Source organism: Oryctolagus cuniculus, chromosome 10 (assembly GCF_051225735.1).
Source record: "Oryctolagus cuniculus isolate XC-2025 breed Fujian yellow rabbit chromosome 10, ASM5122573v1, whole genome shotgun sequence".
In the NCBI taxonomy this organism is placed as follows: domain Eukaryota; kingdom Metazoa; phylum Chordata; class Mammalia; order Lagomorpha; family Leporidae; genus Oryctolagus; species Oryctolagus cuniculus.
Window position 1 is genome coordinate 94603548 of NC_142876.1, and position 24278 is coordinate 94627825.

General features: G+C 40.7%; 1 protein-coding gene across 36 annotated transcripts in view; it reads right to left on the reverse strand.

Moving 5' to 3' along the window:
• The window catches only part of CCDC66 (coiled-coil domain containing 66), a 46041-nt gene that overhangs the window by 13728 nt on the left and 8035 nt on the right, over window positions 1-24278 (reverse strand). For 11 of the 36 annotated variants that reach the window (XM_070050700.2, XM_070050703.2, XM_070050698.2 and 8 more), the window contains 7 exons: window positions 17943-18390; window positions 16077-16242; window positions 15794-15897; window positions 12365-12486; window positions 11820-11921; window positions 795-926; window positions 170-420 (listed from right to left, as the gene is read on the reverse strand). In XM_070050700.2, coding sequence (XP_069906801.2) covers window positions 170-420; window positions 795-926; window positions 11820-11921; window positions 12365-12486; window positions 15794-15897; window positions 16077-16242; window positions 17943-18390 — 1325 coding nt within the window. The remainder of the gene's footprint in view (window positions 1-169; window positions 421-794; window positions 927-11819; window positions 11922-12364; window positions 12487-15793; window positions 15898-16076; window positions 16243-17942; window positions 18391-24278) is intronic. The other 25 variants (XM_089306059.1, XM_070050707.2, XM_070050702.2 and 22 more) reach the window with 12 other exon arrangements.

Below are 24278 nucleotides of genomic sequence, written 5' to 3' on the forward strand. Positions count from 1 at the left end.
CTAAAAAGGTAGGTTCAACAAGCTAAATAATTTCTATCTGGGATAAATCTACTAAGTACTTCTGTTTCAAAGAAAAATGCCCAATCTCAAACCAAACAGACAAAGTAACAGTTCTACTAAAAAACCAGACTCTTACAAAAAAAAGTTAATATATACTTAACAAACTTACTTTGTCTTCTGAGTGTTTACCATAGTCACATCCCTAACAGGCTTTGCTATTTGCGCCTCCTCTGAAGGTTCAACCTGACTTCCAGTCATAGGTGTACAAACACTGCTGATATCAGCCAGCTCCTGAGTGTCAGGTGAGATACAGAAGTACTCAGGTTGTTTGTGTGTTGACCGAGAGGACAGTTGAGACTGAGAACCAAGACAACTCTTTAATGAATCAAAATGCACTGCCCATCTGTCATGCTCCTCACCCTAATCACGAGAAATAAGAATGCTAAGAATTTTTTGAATTATTCCCACAAACAATCCAAAATGACAAACATTTCTAAAAATAATCACTGAACAGAATAATCATCATAAAAATTTAAAATTAAACTGTTTTGATTTCTTATACATTCAGGTAATTAGCTGAGAAGTTAAAAGAACTAGGAAATTTCTAAAAAGTAACAAAAAGCTATGCAAAACCACTCTAAATGTATTTTCAATGAAATCACGTTCTCATGGACAAATGTAAAATAGTTTGAACATTTTGGCTTTATCAAGCAGTTTCAAAATACTTATAAGTTTATGTTTCAACACTTTGAGGTTATTTTTTCTTTTATAGCCATAAAAGTTCTATGTATTACCTTTGAATAGATAATCTTTTCCTCTATTTTTCTTTGCCGATCACCTTCTATTTGCTTATTCAACTCTTCAATCCACTTTCTCTGCTGTTCTTGTTGAATGGCACTGAAAGGGTGCTCCCGTATTGCTGCTTCCTAAATGAGTCATCCAAACCATCTGAAGTTCAGTTGCTTTTGTAAATAGTTTGTAAGAATATATGCAGGATGGTGTTGTGGCATAGCTGGCTAAGCCACTGCCCGGGGTACCGGCATCCCATGTGGGCGCTGGAGCATATCCTGGCTGCTCCTCTTCCGATCCAGCTCTCTGTTTATGGCCTGGGAAAGCAGTGGAAGATGGCCCAAGTCCTTGGGCCCCTGCATCCACGTGGAAACTTGGAAGAAGCTTCTGGCTCCAGATAGGCTCTGCTCCAGCTCTTATGGCCATTTGGGGAGTGAACCAGTGGATGGAAAATCTTTCTTTCTCTGCCTCTCAAATAAATAAATCAATCTTTAAAAAAAAAAAGTATATACAAATCTTGCCAAAGAAATTTATACAAACTTAAAACCAGTAAAACACATATCTCCTGGAGGAGCATTAATTTTTTTTTTGATTTATTTGAAAGATAGAGAGAGACAGACAAGAGACAGAGGTCTTCCATCCATTGGTTCACTTCCCAAATGGCACAACAGCTTGGATTGATACAGGCCAAAGCTAGAAGTCTGGAACTTCTTGGGGTCTCCCACTTGGTTACAAGAGCCCAAGCATCTGGGCCATCTTTTGCTGCTTTCCCAGGCCATTAGCAGGGAGCTGGATCCGAAGTAGAGCACCAGGACCCACACAGGATGCTGGGGCTGCAGGTGGAGGCTTAACCAACTATGCCACAATGCCAGCCCTGCACTAACTTCCTATTCTCAAAATTGCATGTAAAACATATGCTAGTCAATGGATATAATAAGCTATCTAAGGGAAGAACAAGAAATATATCATTTAATTCTTTCCTTAAAACCATCTACAACAACGCAGTTTCAGGGAAAAATACTCAGAGGTGACTCTGCCACTGTCCAGAACAGCCCTATTTGTCATTTCAAGACTCCCAAGTTGAGACACCAACACCTTTCTCACTCAAGTCACCACCCACCTCCCAGCTAGCACAAAAGGCATATTGGGGGACCAGCACTGTGGCATAGTGGGTGAGGCCGCTGCCTCCAGTGCTGGCATCCCATATAGGCGGCGGTTTGAGTTTCAGCTGCTCCACTTCTGATCCAGCTCTCTGCTTTGGCCTGGGAAAGCAGTAGATGGCGGCCCAAGTCCTTGGGCCCCTGCACCCACGTGGGAGACATGCAAGAAGTTCCTGGCTCCTGGCTTCAGATCGGCGCAGCTCTGGCTGTTGCTGGGGAGTGAACCAGTGGATGGAAGACCTCTCTCTCTGCCTCTCCTTCTCTTTCTGTGTAACTCTAAGTGAATAAATAAATCTTTAAAAAAAAAAGGCATATTGGGGTACAAAAAACAGGAAAACAGGATCTCTCAAAAAGAAGAGCAAAACAAAGAACTGAAATCAGGGGGCCGCGCTGTGGCACAGCAGGTTAAAGCCCTGGCCTGAAGCGCCTGCATCCCATATGGATGCTGGTTCAAGACCCAGCTGCTCTACTTCCGATCCAGCTCTCTGCTGTGGCCTGGGAAAGCAGTACAAGATGGCCCAAGTCCTTGGGCCCCTATACCTGCATGGGAGATCCAGAAGAAGCTTCTGGCTTCGGATTAGCACAGCTCCGGCTGTTGCTGCTAATTGGGGAGTAAGCCATCAGATGGAAGACCCCCATCTGTCTCTCTCTCTGCCTCTCTTCTCTCTGTATAACTCTTTCAAATAATCAAATAATCTTTAAAAAAAAAAAAGGAGCCAAAATCAGTTTCAGAAAATGTCTTTCAAAATTATTTATTTATTGAAAAGAGTCACGGAAAGAAGTAGAGAGAGAGGTACCTTCCTTTCACTGGTTCACTCCCTAGATAGCTGCAATGGCCAGGGGTGGAAAAGGAGCTTCATCCAGGTCTCCCACATGACTGGTAGGGGCCCAAACACTTGGACAATCTTCCACTGCTTTTACCAGGCCATTAACAAGGAGATGGATTGGCAGGGTAGCAGGGCACAGGATGCCAGCAGGCAGAGGTTTTATCAGCTATGTCACAATGCCGACTCCTCAAAAATCTTTTTTGAATTTTTACATGAAGGTTTCCATCTGTTGGTTCAAACCCAAACAGCTACCAACAGCCAGGGGTCAGCCAGGCTGAAGCCAGGAGCATGGATCTTCATATGGGTCTCCCACACTGGGGACAGGGACCCAAGCACTTGGTCCATCTTTTGCTGTCTTTCCAGGCGCATAAGCAGGGAGCTGGATTGGAAGCGGAGCAGCTGTGATTCAATCAGTGCTCATAAGGGATGCTGGTGTCACAAGTGGCAGCTTGACCTGCTACACCATAATGCCAGTACTCCTCTCTTAAGCTTTACTTATTTTACTTAGTGTAGGGTTAACTGTATGATCATAAGTAAACTGAAAATAGATCTTCGTAAAAATTAAGAGTTGGAATCTAAGAGGGAAGAGGATGAAAGTATCACTATGTTCCTAAATCTGCATATATGATTTATTTATTTGAAAGGCAGAGTGGCAGAGAGATTGAGAGATCTACCCATTGACCCACTCTCCAAATGGCTGCAATGGACAATGCTGGCCCAGGCTGAAGTCAGTTGCCAAGAACTTCCTCCGGGTCTCCCATGTGGGTGGGAGTGCTCCAAGCACTTGGGCCATCTTCTGCTGTCTTCTCAGGTCCATTAACAGGGAACTGGGGGCCGGTGTTGTGGCGAAGCAGGTCAACGCCCTGGCCTGAGGCACCAGCGCTGCCAGTTTGAGACCCAGCTGCTTCACTTCCAATACAGCTCTCTGCTATGGCCTGCTAAAGCACTGGAAGATGGCCCAAGTCCTTGGGCCTCTGTACCCACGTGGGAGACCCAGAAGAAGTTCCTGGCTTCGGATTGGTGCAGCTTTTCCCATTGTGGCCAATTGGGGAGTGAACCAGCAGACAGAAGACCTCTCTCTCTCTCTGACTCTCCTTCTCTGTGTAACTCTTTCAAATAAATAAATTAAAAAAAAAAAGAGAGAGAGAACTGGATTCGAAGAGGATGTCACAAGTGGTGCCTTAACCTACTACATCACATTGCCAGCCACCTTTCATTTCTTTCTCATTTTTTTTTAAGCTTTATTTATTTATTTGAAAGTTAGAGTTACACAGAGAGAGGAGAGGCAGAGGTAGAGAGAGAGGGGAGGTGGGAGGGAGGTCGATCAGTCTTCCATCCGATGGTTCTCCCCAATTGGCCACAATGGCCGGAGCTGCGCCAATCCGAAGCCAGTAGCCAAGAGCTTCTTCTGGGTCTCCCCCATGGGTGCAGGGGCTTTCCCAGGCCACAGCAGAGAGCTGGATAGGAAGTGGAGCAGCTGGGTCTCGAACCAGCATCCATATGGGATGCTGGTGCTTCAGACCAGGGTGTTAACCTGCTGTGCCACAGCACTGGCCCCTCTTTCTTATTTTTTTAAATAAGATTTATTTATTTGACGGGCAGAATGCAAGAGAGAGAGACAGACTGACTGACAGATGGACACAGAGATCTATCCACTGGCTCACTCTCTAACTGGCTGCAATGGCTGCGGCTGGTCCAGGCTGATGCCAGGAGCCTAGAACTCCATTCAGGTCTCCCACATAGATGGCAGGTGCCCAAGTATCTGGACCGCTCTCTAGTGACTTACCAGGTACAGCAGCAGGAACCAGGACTAGAAGCAGAGCAGCTGGGACTCAAACTGCTGCCTGCTTATGGGACGCTGATATCACAAGCAAAGGCCTAAGCCCCTATGCTACAATGCCAGGCCCTAAGATTTTGCTATGAGTACTTCACAGGAATATACCCTTCTTTAGTGCTGAGTATTTTTACTCTCCATTTTTTCCCCTGTTTATACCCCCTTGAACAAAGAGAAATTTATCTAAGTGTAGTATTGTGGGTAGTTAGGTTAAGTTACCTCAGTGCTTTCCTATACCTGTTTAGCTATTAGTAAATTCTGTCATTTATTCTGAAACTATATATACAGATATATAAAGCTCCTGGTGCCTAACAAAGCCTTCAAACAATTCCATTTCCTTTTTCTATTTAAATCTTCTTATCAAGGTAGAGACCAACCCTGTTATGATTATGAGCAGACTATATTCTACAGAGTTTAATTTTGGAGGACTGACATAAGGTCCTTCTAGTTCACGCTATGAGGGTAGACTGGGAATGGGAAGCTTTGGCCATGACTGGCTCATTTTAGTCAGGATGCTGTACCTATTTTCATCTGAAGAAGATCAGTGCACTGAGAGTGGGTTATAATTTATTCACATTCGAGTTCTAGGAAAGTCTTCATAATCCTCAACACTACTCCCAAGATTCTCAAGTTATATGACAACAAAAGGCTCACAAAGGCTCTAGGTATTCCATTTTGATTCTACTGAGGCATGGCTTCGTATTTTTTTTAAGCTGTCCTATTAGTGACATAAATCCACAGAAATTCCTGCTGAACTCTATATTATCTGGTAATGTGCTCTTCTTGACTGTGTGTGGCATGGGTAGAGATTTCTTTTTGTACTATCCTTTAACATGTCAAAAAGATCACATAATATTTTTAAAAGTCAGAAAGCTATAAAGTCAATAAAGGACAGATATATGATCCAGGTATGATTATGCATACATATCTTAGGCATTAAAGTAGTTGTTTATGTATCTACTCATTAATAAAATAGTACCAGAAGGAACTACACCAAATTTGTGCACTATACAATAAACACAAGATTCCACAAAAATATTCTAGAATAAACAAATTCAGCAGTTTCAGGATAAGAAACCAACACAAAAATCTGCTGTTTCTAGATATGAAAAGAACAATTCAGAATAAATTTTTTTTTAAATTCCATACAACAGCATCAAGCAGATACTTAGGAACAAATTTATCAAAGGAGGTGGAAGACTAACCACAAACCATTTCAGAAAGAAATTTAAGATGCAAATAAATGCAAAGATATCCTGTGTTCATGAATTCAAAGATTTCATATTGATGAAATCTTTACTTAATATATACTGAATAGATCTTCTGTATATAAAGATAATTGAAAATGAATCTTGATGTGAATGGAATGGGAGAGGGAGCGGGAGATGGGAGTGGGAGATGGGAGGGGTGCGAGTGGGAGGGAAATTATGGGAGGGAGAAGCCAATGTAATCCATAAACTGTACTTTGGAAATTTATAATTACTAAATAAAAAAAGAAAAAAAAAGATGCAAATAAATGCAAAGATATCCTGTGTTCATGAATTCAAAGATTTCATATTGCTCAGGTATCAATACCACCCAAAGCAAATTACAGAATCAATGCAGTTCCTATGAAAACATCAATGACACTTTTTGGAGAAATAGAAAACTCCACCCTAAAATTCATACAGAATATCTCAAGACACTCTGAAAGCCAAAACAATATTAAAAAGAAAGCTGAATGACTCACATGTCTTGATGTCAAAACTTAACACAAAGCAATGATAATCAAAACAGTGAGGCACTGGATTACAGCCAGATGTACAGTTTAATGGAATAAACAGATACAAACCCTCATATACTCAAATAATTTTGGTCAACGGTGCCAAGATTGTTCAAAAGGGGAAAGGATGGTGTTGGGGAAATTGGATATCCACATGAAAAAAAAAAAAGCAAAGACAGAAAGACAGAAACCAAAAGCACAGCCAACAAAAAGATATAATGAACTATAATGGACTTCATCAAGTTTCAGAACTTTTGTGCACCGGAGGACAAAATTATTGAGATGGTAAAAAAGCAACTCACAGAATGTGAGAAAATATTTGCAAATCATAAACCTGGTAAACAATTAATAACCTTAATATACAAAGAAAAAAGCTACAACTCAACAACATATCAGATTTTAAAAATGTCCATACAAGGACTTGGATATTTCTACTTAAGAGAAATCAAAATTACAGTGAGCTATATAAATCAAAAATAATAAGAGGGGGCTGGCACCGTGGCGTAGTAGGTAAAGCCATGCCTGCAATACTGGCATCCCATATGGGTGCCTGTTCGAGTCCCAGCTGCTCCACTTCTGATCCAGCTCTCTGCCATGACCTGGGAAAGCAGAAGCTGACCCAAGTCCTTGGACCCCTGCACCCACATGGGAGACTCAGAAGAAGCTCCTAGCTCCTGGCTTTGGATCGGCCCAGCTCTGGCTGTTGCGGCCATTTGGAGAGGGAACCAGCAATTGGAAGACCTCCCCCTCTCTCTGCCTTTCTGTAACTCTGCCTTTCAAATAAATAAATCTTAAAAAAAAAAAAAAAAAAAGAACTGGTGAAGACATGGAGAAACTAGAACCCTTGTATACCACTGGTGGGAACGTACAATAATACCACTACTGTGGAAAGGCAGTATAACAGATATAAAATCATCAAATTAAAACTGGTAAAAATTTAACATAAAAAGTTACATATAACCTTTTTAAAAAATATTTGTGTATAATCTGGTAATCCCACTTTTGAATATATCCCCAAAAGCAGATAAATGGAAACTTAAACAGATTATTTGTATGCCAATGTCTGTAGCAACACTATTCACAATAGCCAAATGCCCACCAACAGACAAATGGATATACATGTACATACAATGGAATATTACTCAGCCTCAGAAAATAATGAAATTGACGTATCATAGCATGGATAAACCTTTAAGACATTAGGTTAAGCAAAACATCCAAGTTAGAAAAGGGCAAATATTGGTAGTTGAATTCATAGACAGAGAATAGAATGGTGGTTGCCAGGGATTAAGGAGAGGAAGAAATAGAAGTTATCCTTCCATGGGCACAGTTTTAGTTTTGGTATAATGAAAAAGTTCTGAAGATGAAGAGTGGTGATAATTGTACAACAACATGCATATTCGTAAGGCCAACGAAGTGTACACTAAAAGAAGGTTGAAATGGGAAATTTCACCTTATACATATTTTCCCGTAATTTTTGAAAAGTAACACTGGGGACGGGGAGGACACTGGCATTGTGGCTCAGCAGGTTAAGACACTGCTTGCAATGACAGTATTCCATAGCAGAGTGCTGCTTCAAGTCCTGGCTATACCATTCATGATCTAGCTTCCTGCTAATGCATGCCAGGGAAGGCAGTGGAAGATAAGGTTTGGGTATTTGGACCCCGGCCTCCCACGTGGGAGACCATGATGGAGTTCCTGGTTCCAGGCTTTGGCCTGGCCTAGCCCTGTCTATTGTGGCCATTTAGGAAGTGCACCAGCAGATACAAAATCTTTCTCCCTCTTCCTGTCACTCTGGCTTTCAAAAAACAAAACAAAAATTAAAATAAATATGGGATATTTAAAAAAAAAAATACATGGCCGGCGCTGCAGCTCACTTGGCTAATCCTCCGCCTCCGGTGCCAGCACCCAGGGTTCTAGCCCCGGTTGGGGTGCTGGTTCTGTCCCAGTTGCTCCTCTTCCAGTCCAGCTCTCTGCTGTGGCCCGGGAGGGCAGTGAAGGACAGACCAAGTGCTTGGGTCCTGCACCCGCATGGGAGACCAGGAAGAAGCACCTGGCTCCTGGCTTCAGATTGGCGCAGCGCGCCGGCCGTAGCGGCCATTTGGGGAGTGAACCAACGGAAAGGAAGACCTTTCTCTCTGTCTCTCTCTCTCTCTAACTCTGCCTGTCAAAAAAAAAAGTACAAATGGGAAGAACTTTTTGTTGATAAAATGCAGAACTACAGTCTGGCTGTAGCAGAAAGAAGCTATCAGGATGACAACCTCACTTTCCACTCCATGTTACAGAGGATATTAAAATACATTGCCTCTACTTAAAAGCGGGTTCCAGGGAAGGTTAGTCAACATGGAAAGCTAAGTTTTCATCAAGGTGAGGTATTATCCATTATTAGACTGAAAGCGTAATTAAATTTAGAAATATAAAATGTGTTTTACACTGTGCATTGTGAAAGAATGTTTGGGTTGAACAATACAGGGATAACAATACAATTCTAGGGAGTTCAACTAGTGAAGGGAAGTGAGATTGAGAATCAAGAGAAGACAGCCTTAGGGCTCCAAATGGATGTGCTTCACTAATTTTAAGGAGAGCAAATTTTCACTAAGCATTTGTTTTATGGCAATCACTATTCTAAGCACTTTACATGCATTACATCATGTTTTAACAGGAGGCTTTGGCTATTGCTGGCAACCAAACTCCCCCTACCTCCCAATTACATGACAAGGGTAACAATATTCAAATAATATAAACAGTTGCCAAGGCTGGGATTTCTGAAACCTGCTGTTACAAGGTATTTGAGAAAGGGTTTTTTGTTAGACAAGTATTTTTCCCTCAGTAGCACCTCTGGAATATCTTACCACACTAATGCAAAATATATTAAAACTGTATTTAAATAATAAGGTAATCAAACCCTTTAATTCTTGGTTACCCAGTCCTAGATCTAGTCTCTTTTCCTTTTTAATCTTGCTCTCAATACTACCTCTACTTTCACTTCTGACTTCAAAATAACTTTACTCGATTGTTCTGGATTTTATAGAGAAATTAGAATACTATCTTTAAAAATATATTCTAAATATTTAAAAACCTGTAGTTTTTAATGGCTGTTTATTTGCATTAAAAATCATGGTATGGACTATCTCCTCAAAATAAATAATTTTTAAAAACCTTACAATTTAACCAATAATGCTAACATTTTAACCTAAAATTTGGTAACTGAAAGTACTAAATATTTTTAGCATTACCTTCTTTGATTCAAATATTGAGAAGTTAATAAGTCAGTAACTGATCTCACAAATGTTATGAAAAGTTAGTTAGCTGTAGTTTTTGGTGGTACAGATTGAGTGTTCCTTTAAGAAATGCCTAGAACTCAAAATTTCACATTTCAGCTATTTTCAGATTCTGAAACATCTGTACATACATAAAATATCCTGCGCACTGTGCCCAAGTCTAAGCACACAAAATAGATTTAAACAGATTTATTATTTATTTGAAAGGCAGAGTGACGGACATCTTCCAGCTGCTAGTTCATTCTCCAAATGCCTGCAACAGAAAGGACTGTCCAGGCTACACAGAAGCCAGGAACTCAACTCCAAGGTGGGTGGCTGGGACTCAAGCACTTGCGCTATCATCTGCTACCCACCCAGGGTGGGTATCAGCAGGAAGCTGGATCGAAAGTGAAGCTGGGGAACCAATGTTGTGACGAGCGGTTACAGCCACTTGTCTGCAGTGCTGGCATGCCATTCGAGTACCAGCTGTTCACTTTCGATCCAGCTCTCTGCAATGGCCTGGGAGAGAAGTGGAAGATGGCCCAGATCCTTGGGTCCCGCACCCGTATGGGAGACCCAGAATAAGCTCCTGGCTTTGGATTGGCACAGCACCGGCCATTGTGGCCAACTGGGGGAGTGAACCAGAGGATGGAAGACCTCTCTCTCTCTGCCTCTCCTTCTCTTTCTGTGTAACTCTGACTTTCAAATAAAATAAATAAATCTTAAAAAAAAAAAGTGCGGCCGGCGCCGCGGCTCACTAGGCTAATCCTCCGCCTTGCGGCGCCGGCACACCGGGTTCTAGTCCCAGTTGGGGCGCTGGATTCTGTCTCGGTTGCCCCTCTTCCAGGCCAGCTCTCTGCTGTGGCCAGGGAGTGCAGTGGAGGATGGCCCAAGTCCTTAGGCCCTGCACCCCATGGGAGACCAGGATGAGCACCTGCCTCCTGCCATCGGATCAGCGCGGTGCTCCGGCCGCAGCAAAAGGCAAAAGGAAGACCTTTCTCTCTGTCTCTCTCTCTCTCTTTCACCGTCCACTCTGCCTGTCAAAAAAAAAAAAAAAAAGTGAAGCTGAGATTCCAGCCAGGCATTCCAACAAAGGATGTGAGAATCCCAGAGTCTTAACCAATGCACCAAGTGCCCACCTCTGAAGATTATTTTATATGGTAATTTTTTAGTGTGTCTGCAGTTTGCATTCTGCCACACGAAGTCAGATGTGGCTTGATGTCAGTGCTCAAAAAGTTTTATATTTTGGAGCACTATGGATTAGTTATGCCCAACCACTATCTGCATACATCAACTTTTTTTAAAGACTTACTTATTTTAAGTCAGAGTTACAGAGAGAAAGGGAGAAGAGAGAAGGAGGGAGGGGTAGGGGTAGGGTAGGGATAGAGGGAGGGAGATAGACTGATTGATTGATTGCATCAGCTGGTTCACTGCAACAGCCGGTTGGGTCAGGACAAAGTAAGGAGCCAGAAAGTTCCCTCTGGGTGTCTCACGTGAGTGGCATGGGCCCAAGCACTTGGGCCATTTTCTGATACTTTCCCATGCCATTAGCAGGGATCTAGATTGGAAGTGGAGCAGCTGGACCCAAACCATCACTCATATGGGATGCAGCTTTGCAGGCAGCACCTTTCCCCACACACATCAACTTCTGAACTTTGCACACTTACAGTTATCATCCACAAAGAGGTTTTTCCAAAATGATTTCTCTCAGTCCTAATTTATAGCCTTTTAACAAAAGTGCTTTTGGGACAGTGGAAAAATGCAATTCAGATTTAATTCTTCTGTTAATGTTAAATTCTCAATAGACAGATTAATACAGGCCAGTCAATCCTACATGGTACAGAGTAGACAGCCAAACAAACAATGTAACTTGGAGAGGTTCCAAAAGTAATCTAGCTAATCAGGTCACATTGCTGAAAATTTCTAAGCTCAGAATCATTCCTTTAAGTTTCATGTATTATTTCCAGAATATATTTGGTTCACAAGGAGAAAAGGATTACTCATGTAAAAAAGCAGTTAACAGCTTTTTTTTTTTTTTAATTTAAGGAACAAAACACACTCAGGAAAACTTAACTGGTAATTAAAAAAAAAAAAGGACTTAGATTCACTCCTACAGGGAAAAAAGATTATACAAAAGTCAACTACTTAAGGGTTTAAACGTTCTAACTACTGATATTTAGAACTTACCTCTAAAATTTGACTAGCTCTAGGTAGTGAGTGCTCATCAGCTTCAACCACTGTAACCTGATTAGGAGATGGTGACATAATGATTGAAGAGCTAGCAGAAACCTGAAAGAAACAGAAAAAACAAGAACACATTTTATCTGAAATTGAACACAGATAAAAATTTACAGATCACAAAAGTACTACTTGAGGGACACCTGCTATTTACTTATGATACATGAACTTATGTTTGATTTGATAATCTTGTGTATACCACCTGGTTAGTGGTAGAATTTTGTGCTCCTTTGAAAAACTGCACAGATCCTTTGTAGCAGAGGCCTTAAAAGAAGCTGCCTGGGGCTTCTATACTCACCTACTAACAGAGCAAGACAACTTACAGAATGCAAACAGACTAGTTGAGACCATAATTAAATACAAAACAACACAGTTTCAAAATGCCATATGAAAATAAGACTTAAACATTTTATAATATGGACACTGCTTAGCACTTTAAAAATTGTAATGAAGAAGTTCTGTGTTCCATAAATGCTTGTTTTTAGTATTCTTACCCTGGATCTGTCAAAATCTTGAAGTTTTTCCCACAGTATTTTATCACTATCAGATTTTTTCCAAGAATTATTCCATTTTTCAGAAACTTCTTTTTCTTTCTTCTTTAAAGCAACCTGTTCATCTGTAAATAATGTCCTTTTTTAAAAAAATGTACAAAAACTGTAAAAAAAGAATCATGTAAACAAATCATGACCTTCTTAGAGTGCAGATTCTAACACAGATCTAATAAAAATTGTTTAACGGAGATTCATGCATAAGGTAGAGAGGAATTTTGGGGGATATGGAATAAAATATTTAACAGGAATGAAACTTAAGAATGGCACAAAAGGATGTGAAAATGTTTGCTTTATCATAACTATCAATAAGGAGCAATTTTATCAAAATAACTTGTTAAATATTCAAAGGTCCTACTTTGATGTAATATTCATTTATTACAATGAGAATGAAAAGATAAAACACTCTGAAGTCAGAGAAACTGGCAATCAAGTTTAATCATATCCCAGCTAAATGACTGTGGACAAATTACTGTTTACCGTTCTAAAACTTGGTTTCTTCTGTAAAATGTGTTTAATAATGGTGCCTATTTCAGTATAGGGTCTGACACAAAGTAAATTTTCAATAAATGTTGTCATTATTTCTCATAACAGCTGCAAATTAAACAAAATCTTGTGTCTAACACATAGCTATAGTCAAAAATAAATCCCATTATTAATAGTTCTTTAAATATAAAATTCAGAGATGTTGAAATCTAAATTCCAAGAAAATTTATGAAAATATGCTTTGCTAACAGGAGCAAGCTAAAAAAAAAAGTGAATTAAAAAAATTTATATGAGAGGCAGAGAGAGAATAAGCAAGCAAGTTCCCAATCTCTGCTTCACTCCCCAAATGGCTGCCATAGTCGCTGGGACTGGGCCAGGCCAGGTAAAAGATGGAAGATGAGAACTCAATTTATGTCTTTCTTAGTGGATGTCAGGAACCCAATCACTCTTGAGCTATCACTGTTGCCTCCCAGAGACTGCATCAGCAGGAAGCTACAGTCGTGAAAGAGCTGGATATAGAATCCACTTACTCTGATAAGAGAAGTGAGCGTCTTAACTGCTAGGCCAAATGCCTACTCCAGTATGTTGTGTATTTTTATATTTTTAAAGATTTATTTATTTTATTTGAAAGATAAAATTAAAGAGAGAGAGAGAGAGAAATATTTCATCCACTGGTTCACTCCCCAAATAGCTGCCAACAGCTGGAGCTGGGCTGATCTGAAGCCAGGAGCCAGGAGCTTCTCCTGGGTCTCCTGTGGGTGTGCAGGGGCCCAAGTACTTGGGCCATCCTCCGCTGTTTTCCCAGACATGTTAGCAGGGAGCTGGATTGAAGTGGAGCAGCAGGGATTTGACCAGGGGCCCATATGGGATTCTGGCACTGCAGGTGGCAGCTTTACCTGTTACACCACAGCGCCAGCCCCAAATTGTTTTTATTAAAACAATTAAAGAATAAAACATCTCAGTTTTTCCAAGAAATTCCACTTTATTTTAGAAATTTGGTATTGAAAGTTAAATTTACACTGAAAAAGATATATTAAGCCAAAATTGTGATATAAACACATATCAGATCTCCAAACCCTGTGAAACTATCATAAATTTAATTCTTCATTCTTTTACCATGACCAAAGCCAGTATCATTCATTCCTTATTTCTGCTGCTAATTTCTTTTTCTAAATTACATAACCCAACAAGTTTAATGACTGCCTTACATGACTTCCTGTTTGATTGGAGGATAGTCTATCCTCAGGCCTTTTGTAGCCATTACTGAGAAGTACAAGTGTCAAGTCATACATTTTCCAAAATCAGAAGTAATGGGGGCCGGTGCTGCAGCTCACTAGGCTAATCCTCCACCTTGCGGCGCCGGCACACCGGGTTCTAGTCCCGGTCAGGGCGCCAGATTCTGTCCCGGTTGCCCCTCTTCCAGGTCAGCTCTCTGCTGTGGCCAGGGAGTGCAGTTAGGATGGCCCAAGTGCTTGGGCCCTGCACCCCATGGGAGACCAGGAGAAGTACCTGGCTCCTGCCATCGGATCAGTGCGGTGCGCCGGCCGCAGCGTGCCGGCCGCGGTGGCCATTGGAGGGTGAACCAACGGCAAAGGAAGACCTTTCTCTCTGTCTCTCTCTCTCACTGTCCACTCTGCCTGTGAAAAAAAAATTTTTTTTTAAATAAAAAAAAAAAAAAGAAGTAATGGGTGTGAGCCAATGTTGTGGCACAGGGAGTTAAGCTGCCACTTATAATGCTGGCATCCTACATCAGAGTGCTAGTTCAAGTGCTGCTCTGCCTCCAGTGCAGATCCTATGCAGGTAATGTGCCTGGGAAAGCAGCAGCAGATGATCCAGGTACCTGGGCCCCTGCCACCCATCTGAGATACTCAGATGGAGTTGTAGGCTCCTGGCTTCAGCCTGGCCCATCCCTGGCCATTGCAGCCACTGGGGGAATAAACCCGAGGACAGCTCTTTATTTCCACCTCCCACCTCTCTCTCATACTCTATCCTTAAATAAATCAATCTTGGGGTGGGAGGAGAAGTAATGGATATTTTCTTAGTTATTAACAAAATTTCAAGACTCTAACAGAAATTACAAACTTTTCTGTTATAAGGTCTCCAAGCTGATAGAAAGCAGTGGGTTTGTTTCTATCTACAATTATCAACTAGTATCATTAATGACAGTATATTCATTGGCTAGGTGATTATTCTTGATTAGAATGTTGTATGTCAGGGCCAGTGCTGTAAAGCTGCCGCCTGCAGTGCCGGCAACCCATATGGGCGCCGGTTCGAGTTCTGGCTGCTTCACTTCCGATCCAGCTCTCTGTTATGGCCTGGGAAACCAGTAGAAGATGGCCCAAGTCCTTGGGCCCCTGTACCTGTGTGGGAGACCTGGAAGAAGCTCCTGGCTTCAGATCAGTCCAGCCCTAGTTGTTGCAGCCAACTGGGGAGTGAACCAGCAGATGGAAGACCTCTCTCTCTCTGCCTCTCCTCTCTCTAACTCCGACTTTCAAATAAATAAATCTTAAAAAAAAAAAAAACTTTTATTTTTTTAAAGAATAAATCAATGATTTTTTTAATAAAACCATTTTTAAATTCATTATTTCTGTAATAAAAATATGAAAAAGCATTCTCTGAAAATAAGAAAAATTTAGGAATCTCTGAGCAACAGAGACTCCAGAATACCAGACACATTAACGCTTTTTGATGTACATCACAGAGTACCAAATAAAAAGACACAACCTAAAGCAATGTGGAAGCACAAAGTTTCTAAGAAACTTGACTAGATCTACTCTAGTCAAATGTTAGAGGACTTTTGAAAATAATCACACTAAAAGACATACTTCTTCCTCTATATATATTCTGCAAACAAACAAAACTGTAAGAAAATAGATAAAAATTACCCACCCAGCTCTTTCCTCCACTGGGCCTTTTTTGCCTCCAGCAAACTTTTATAGCGTTCCCTTTCCCCCAGAGTACTGAATATGTCAGCTGGTTTCCATTCATTCTCTCTAAGGTAAAAACACCAAAAATATAAAAAATCTTATCATTATACATTTCAACTGATTCCATAAATATTAATAAACTTTAAATAGCTCTAAATCTTTAGAGTAAATACTTCACATGCAAATAAATCAAAGCAAAACATATTCCCAAGATGATCCCACAGTAGCAGGTAAGAGTCACATACATGTCAGTTTTCTGTTCAGACTGCACAGATGCCTCCTGATTTTTATATAAGACAGATTTATTTTCATCTGGGACAGGTGACACAGCCTCAGATTTCTGAAGTAATCCTATAATGTTCTCATCCTTTGGCTGATTAGGAATATTGCTTAAATTCAGACTACACTGGCCTAGGAGGTAAAGTACAAGTTTTAAAATTATTGTTAAATTATATCTATTACAACAACTTACTATGGTATATTGCTATCCAGCTTTAAAGTCTTATACATTACTTAATTTCCACAATAATCCTAGACGTGAGTTTCTGTCAAGAACCTGTGGCCTAGAGATGAAAGGACTTGCTCATGATAACCATACAACTTCTTATATCAAATAGGGACAAGTAAACAACAGAAAAGTAAACCTCCAATTATTCTTGACATAATTTTTTTTTTTTTTTTTTTGACAGGCAGAGTGGACAGTGAGAGAGAGAGACAGAGAGAAAGGTCTTCCTTTGCCGTTGGTTCACCCTCCAATGGCCGCCGCGGCCGGCACGCTGTGGCCGGTGTACCGCGCTGATCCGATGGCAGGAGCCAGGTACTTCTCCTGGTCTCCCATGGGTTGCAGGGCCCAAGGACTTGGGTCATCCTAACTGCACTCCCTGGCCACAGCAGAGAGCTGACCTGGAAGAGGGGCAACCGGGACAGAATCCGGTGCCCCGACTGGGACTAGAACCCGGTGTGCCGGCGCCGCAAGGCAGAGGATTAGCCTAGTGAGCTGCGGCGCCGGCCTCTTGACAGAATTTTACAAATAACACAAATCATAACCTAAAGGGAAATGCAAATAGCTTAGTAACAAAAGTCATTAACTGAACTTATTTTTCTCATATAGCCATGAAATCAGTGGAAAACTTTTTTATGAACTGTTGTCTCCATGTTCCAGCTATCATATCTAAACTAAATGTCTCCTAGAGGGCACATATACTGGCTTAAAAACTGTTCTAATTCCTCCTGATTATACTAGATCTCCCAATGAAGAGAAAGTATATCTAACAGGTAGTTCATTGCATGATTAGGCAAATGCTGCTTTTAAACTTTGTTGATATTATTTCTCATTATAACTTGTAAGCTGCTCTTTGTTCTCTGAACTAGAACTCTAATCTCAAAGATAAATTCAGCTTCCTCATTTTACCAAGAATAATCTGGACCAAAAGAGGACAGATGACTCCATCCTGAGCACCTTGAGAGCATGTAAGAGCTAACTAGTCCCCATCCCAATTGTGAGGCATCTCCATGGGGTATGTCAATTTCAATTTTTAAACTTATTTCACTATTGTACAATAAAACTTTAATACTTCTATTATCTTCATATTCACAGTTCCTTAGTTCAAAGCTGAAATAAGAAGCCATAATACAATGCCCTAACTTGCGAAACAAAAAGCACGTAACATTTACGCTCCACTACTCTATGTTTTCCCGAAAACTGCTAATTCCTAGCACGAACGGAGGGACAGGAAGAGCAAATGCAGGGAGCAAACAATGCTTTACAGCAATTCTAGTCAAATCTTCATACTGTAGTGCCTTTATCTTTAAAAACCACTATACACACACAATTATATTAAATATAAGTAAAGCCTCCTATGTAGAATGATTTTTATACTAACATCTTTTCTAGAATTCACATAAATTGATTTTCTTAAGTCTATGGTACATAATAATAATATTCTGACCACTGACCTTAAAACAGAGTGTATTATAACCATAAAAGTAATCCTGCATATTAGAGGATAATTATCTTAAAGATGCACAATTACATAAAATCCAATGAACCTGAAATTCTAAAACACATACTAAGAAAACAAATATACATTTAAACTTCAGAAAAACCTTACTTGTTTCTTCCTCTTTTCCATTCTCAGTCAGGGAAATAGGCCTATTTCCTTGGTTAACAGACATCAAAATCTGCTGTAGTTGGTCTTGTGTCAGACACACCAAACTGCTCTTCATGTTGTCAGCTGTGATGGGCTTTTTGCAAGCCTGCTGCTTAGCCACTGGAGATGTATTTACAGAATTTCTAGTTCTCTGTGTTTTAGGGGTTGCAGGTGAAAACTCTTTCTGGATATGAAGACAGTCTTTATCTAAATATGGCTTACATAAATCCTTAGCAAGTGAAAAAGTCATTCTACTTTGTTCACCTTTTGTCTGTAAAGTTTCTGAGCCAATAGCTTTTTTTTGCAAAAGTTCTTTACTCCTGATACAAGTATTTTGTGTTGATTTTAGAATGTGTCCAGTTTGTTTTGTTCTTAAAGCACATTTTGCAATTTTGGTCTTACTTCCCATCTGTTAAAACACCAGAAACATATACTTTATAACAGTCCACGAAAAATCATGAATATCTGTGATAAATCTGTCCTGTAAACTTTTTCCATGTTGCTACTTAGATATTACAGCCATAAGAAATTAATGCTTAACCTTTGCAGATCTTTACTTGAAAGATTCATCAACAAACAGAAATTATTTTACTTAAGGATAACAAGGAACACAGAAGAATTTTCATTCCAGTCACTACAAGCCATTTATTCCACTTCCGCTCTGTATCTCATTTCATTATACTACCCACACAATCTCTTTATACACATCTGGAGTCCCACAGGTTACCAGAGCCCTTATTCCTTGAATACCTTATACTGTGGACCACTCTCAGACATGACTCCTGTCTTAATTCTTGATGCTTTGCCATCCATATACTCATAGATCATTCTTCCAAAACCCTGTCTTCTCATTTCCTCCAACTCTGCTCCAGTACTGTTGGCTTCCATGTTATCTTCACTACTAATTCCCAGAGTGACATCTCATACTGACCTTTTAACTACCATAAATGCAACCTCTCCATCAACTCAATTGCAAGCACTGGATAACGACCACTTCTTTACATTTTTTTCAACTTGCTTCCTCTCATTTCCCAATTCCAACACTCTGCTGGAATCTATAATCTGTCAATCCTACCGCTACTCTCTTTTGCTCCCATTTCCCTTAACAATATTAAATTCTACAGTCAACCAAAATCATTGTTCATGTGTATTTGGCAAATTCCAACTCTGGTAAAATCTCTTTACCTACTCTGAGTGCATCCACAGAGGGAAAAAAACCATAGCCATGTGAACTCATTTCACCTTAAACTTATAACCAACATCACTAAACAGGAACCTAATGTTATCTTATAGACATACATTTTCCAGTTCATTTACTGTCACTTTTTAAGTTACTATTTCAACCTTTTTCTTTTTACCCAAGTCTCTAACATTTTCTCTACCAATCTTATTCTCAGATCTTAATATTTCACTGAAAATCTTAGAGAAAAGCTTTCAGAACTTCAAGATTCCACCTCCAAACCTATACAGCATCTGCCTCAGACAAACTTCTTGCCTTCCCATTACTTGCACACATTCCCACAATCCTCCCTTTCTGAAGGATAGCTAACAATTTTCTGCTTTCTCCTGGAATTTTTTTCTTTTCTACTGGATCACATGTCTGCATATGAAAATGTTATATTTTACCATCTTAAAAAATTATTAATCCCACTTTCTCCATTTTTCTCCTACAATCCCATTCCAACCAGGCCTTCATCCATATGATCTTAACAAAACTGCTCAAAGTTACTAATAATACCTACATTGCTAAATTCAGTGACCCATTCTGAAATTCTTATCTTACTTGAACTATGAGCTGTATCTTACACAGTGGAATACTCCATGTGGAAACATTTTTTTCACTTCTAGCACCTGACAATCCTGGTTATTTTCTGATCTACTCTAGTATTCTTAGTCTTGCTTGGCTCTTTCTCTTCTCTCAGATTTGTTAAAGTTGTCATGCCCAGCAATCAGTCTCAGAATCTCATTTCTAAGATCACTCATTTACTTAGTAATTACATCTATTCTTGTGGTTCTAACTATTATGCATGTTGATGACTCTCAAACTTATAGCTCCACATGTTCTTCTCCCTTCTTGTCACATTTCACCTGCCTATCCAACACTAACATTGGGTCTGTAACAAACATTTCAAACTTAGCATGTTCAAAGCTCCTGATCTTCCTCCTTCCCATCAGTCCTTCCCATTGTAGTTAGCTCATGCTAAAACATGTGGAGTTATCCACGAATCCTCTCTCACATGCCACATTTAATGTTGGCAAACACTGATCTGCTCCATCTTTAAAACATCCTAAATCTAACCACTCTTGAGTATCCCTTTTGCTACCCTTCTGCTTCAAGACACTGGCAGTCACCTCAATCACTGTAAAGCCTTCTAACTGGTCTCTGTGCTTCTACCCTTGCTCCCATTTATTCTCAACACAAGAGTCATAGTGATAGACTTAGTATATGTCAGATCATGTCACTCTTTTCAAAAGTCTCCAATGGGAGTGGGCAATTGGTCTAGCAGTGAAGATGCCAATAAGGATGAATGTGTTCCGCATTGGAGTGCTTAGGTCTGACAGGTTCTGCCTTCTAATTCCAGGTTCCTGCTGATATAGACCAGGGAGGGCAGTGGTGATAGCTCACGGAACTGGTTTCCTGCCATACGTGTGGGATACCTGAACTGACTTCCTGGCTCTCAGTTTGGGCTTGGTCCAGCCTCCAGCATCTGGGAAACAAACCAGCAGATGGGAGCACACACTCAATCTCTCAAATAAATTAAAAAATAAAAATAAAAAGCCTTCAGTGGCTCATCTTACTTGGAGGAAAAGCTGAACTTACATTCACTATGAACTAAAAAGCCCCAATGATCTGTGACACACACCCCCATGCTATGTTTGCCCCATTATCTCTTTTATATGATCTCATTTTCTGTCTCTTAGCTAAAGGCTTCTTCTTTGCTATTGGAACTCAACAGGCTTAGCACTAGTTAGTCCTATCTGTGACACTATCCTCAACCACACCATTTGTAACCCTGAATTATTTATCTCTTGCTTTCCAAAATACTCCATTTGTATAATACTGCTGTTCTAATTTCTCAGACTGGTAACTGCAGAGTCATCTTTTGACTATCCGCCTTCAGGATTTTCTTTAGCTTATCAGTCAGTACTGGTAATTTCTTCCTCCCAAGTATCTTCTCACACTTCCACGATGACAAGCCCAAGTTCAGGTTTTTCATTGCCATTAGTGGTTCACAGCCTGCATATATCAAGTCTACCATGCTTGTAATCTACTGAACACTTCCGCAAACAGACTAACCTAAAATAACTGAGCAATCATTTGATCAACAGTAACTTTTTATGTGCTCATCACTAAGGGAAAAGTGCTGAGACTATAAAGATGAGTAAGAAAGTAGATCCCCACTGTCAAACAGTGGGCTAGAAACCCTAACAACTTTCATATGGTTTAATCATATCTAATCTTTCCTTGTGTTTCTTTTTCTTTCTTTCTTTATTTTTTGACAGGCAGAGTGGACAGTGAGAGAGAGAAACAGAGAGAAAGGTCTTCCTTTGCCGTTGGTTCACTCTCCAATGGCCGCTGCAGCCGGTGCACCACGCTGATCCGATGGCAGGAGCCAGGTACTTCTCCTGGTCTCCCATGGGGTGCAGGGCCCAAGGACTTGGGCCATCCTCCACTGCACTCCCAGGCCACAGCAGAGAACTGGCCTGGAAGAGGGGCAAAGCGGGACAGAATCCGGCGCCCCGACCGGGACTAGAACCTGGTGTGCCGGCGCCGCAAGGCAGAGGATTAGCCTAGTGAGCCACGGCGCTGGCTCCTTGTGTTTCAAGAAATGCCACAATATATAAACTACACTGACCAGTGAATGGACTGTATTTCACCCTACATTTCAAAACATACCTGCAGCTTCAATCCCAAGATGTGTTTATTGTCCTCTTCATCTTACTTACACCATGCTTTAGAGATTTCCTTTTTAAAAGATTTGGAAGGCAGGAAAACAGGGGCCAGCATTGTGGCATAGCAGGTAAAGCTGCCGCCTGTGATGCCAGCATCCCATAACGTCGTAGGTTTGAGTCTCAGATGCTCTACTTTCCAGCCAACTCCCTGCTAATGTGCCTGGCAAAGCAGCAGAAGATGGGTCAAGTCCTTGGGTCCCTGCATCCCCATGGGAGACCTGGAAGAAGCTCCTGACTTTGGACTGGGACTGGCCCAGCTGCAGCCATTGCAGCAATTTGGGGAGTGAACCAACAGATGGACGATCTGTCTTCTCTCTCTGTAAACTCTGCCTTTCAAATAAATGAATCTTAAAAAAAAAAAAAAAAAAAAAAAAAAAAAAGCAGAATAACAAAAAGAGAGAGAGAATTCCATCTGTTAGTTTACTCCTCAAATGGCCAGAACAGCTACGGCTGGGCCAGGTGAAAGCCAAGAGCCTGGAATTCCATCTAGGGCTCCGATCTGAGTGGCAGGGACTGAATTAGTTGAGCTATCATCTGCTGCCTTTCCAGGGTGTGCTTTAAATAGCAGGAAGCTTTATCACAAGTGGAGTTTGGGACTTGAACTTGGTATTCTGCAAAGGAATGCAGGCATCCTAGGCAGTGTGTTAACTGTTGCATCAATGATCCGCCCGTAAGATTTTGATGAGACCAATAACTGAATCTTTTTTTTTTTTTTTTTTTTTGGACAGGCAGAGTGGACAGTGAGAGAGAGAGACAGAGAGAAAGGTCTTCCTTTGCCGTTGGTTTACCCTCCAATGGCCGCCGCGGCTGGCGCGCTGCGGCCAGCGCACCGCGCTGATCCGATGCCAGGAGCCAGGTGCTTTTCCTGGTCTCCCATGGGGTGCAGGGCCCAAGCACCTGGGCCATCCTCCACTGCACTCCCTGGCCACAGCAGAGAGCTGGCCTGGAAGAGGGGCAACCGGGACAGAATCTGGCGCCCCGACCGGGACTAGAACCCGGTGTGCCGGCGCCGCTAGGCGGAGGATTAGCCTAGTGAGCCACGGCGCCGGCCAATAACTGAATCTTAAAATGCCTTTTTATGACAGTCACTTCACACAGCACCTGAAGACACTGCTTCCCATACTGGAGTTCAGGCCCTAGCTCTGCTCCCAATTCCATCGGTAATGGCTCCAGTAGTTGTGTCTCTGTCACCCATGTGGAAGACCTGGATTGAGTTTCTGGCTCCTGGGCATTTGAACCCACAGGTAGGAGCTCTTTCTAGTTGTCTCTTGAATAAATTAATAATGTCTTTTTACCTTCTATTCGTGTAGCTATTTTAATACAACAAATTCTCTAAATGAAGGATGGTAAACTCAAATACCTACTATGAATTAGACTAGATAGGTACAGGCATTAAATGAAAAGCACTTTTTCCATCCAAAGGAGAGAGGTATCACTCAGAACTACTCTACACTGACTGCCAAACAGTAACCTGAGCCTAGTTGCTAAATCATCCAGTATTTAAAGATAACCAAGAATGTCAGATTTTATAATACATTTACAAATTATTTTAGATACTGGCAAACTCATTCAACTTTCTGAAAAATCACTGTGTGGATTAAGCCAATTATCAGCAGACTATATCTGGCTTACACATTTGACCCTAACTTTCTTTTATTTATTTATTTATTTTTTTGACCCTAACTTTCTACTAATATTGCCCTGCTCTGATTCATACAGGCCTTTTTGAGGTACAAGTTGAATATCTCCCCCTCCCCCCATTGCTAAGTACAGTGTATTCCCATAACATACCTTGAAATCATCTTACTTCTGCCCATTTCCATTCCTCTAGCTACCATGCAAGACAAGGCCTTGTTTTAAAATTCTCCCTTGGACTACTGCAATCAGAATTGAACTGACCCTCTTGTATGATTATCTGTCCTTCACAAAACTACCCTGAAACTATTTCCTAAAACCACAGATTATAAGAAGTCCCTGTTTCATAAATTCTTTTAATGGCTCCTTATATTCCTATTAAATAATTTCAAAGTCCTCAAGCACACAAATGTACACAGTATTACCGAAATTCAATTCATGCTACATATCTTAATAAGTTGCTATTTCCTTCAAGCTTGGAATATACTTCCTTACATCCTTGACTACAAATCACTCTCTAATATTAAGTTCTAACTAAGATGTCACCTTATTCATGAAGCATTCCCGTCTCTCCAAACCAGAACGAGCTTTTCTTTCCAATGTTTTCTCGTTTTTGCATAAACATAGTATAGCACTCTTTATTTCTAATATATAGTTATTTACTTGATACCCAACTTCTAGAAAGCAGGAACAGGGATTTATTCCTCA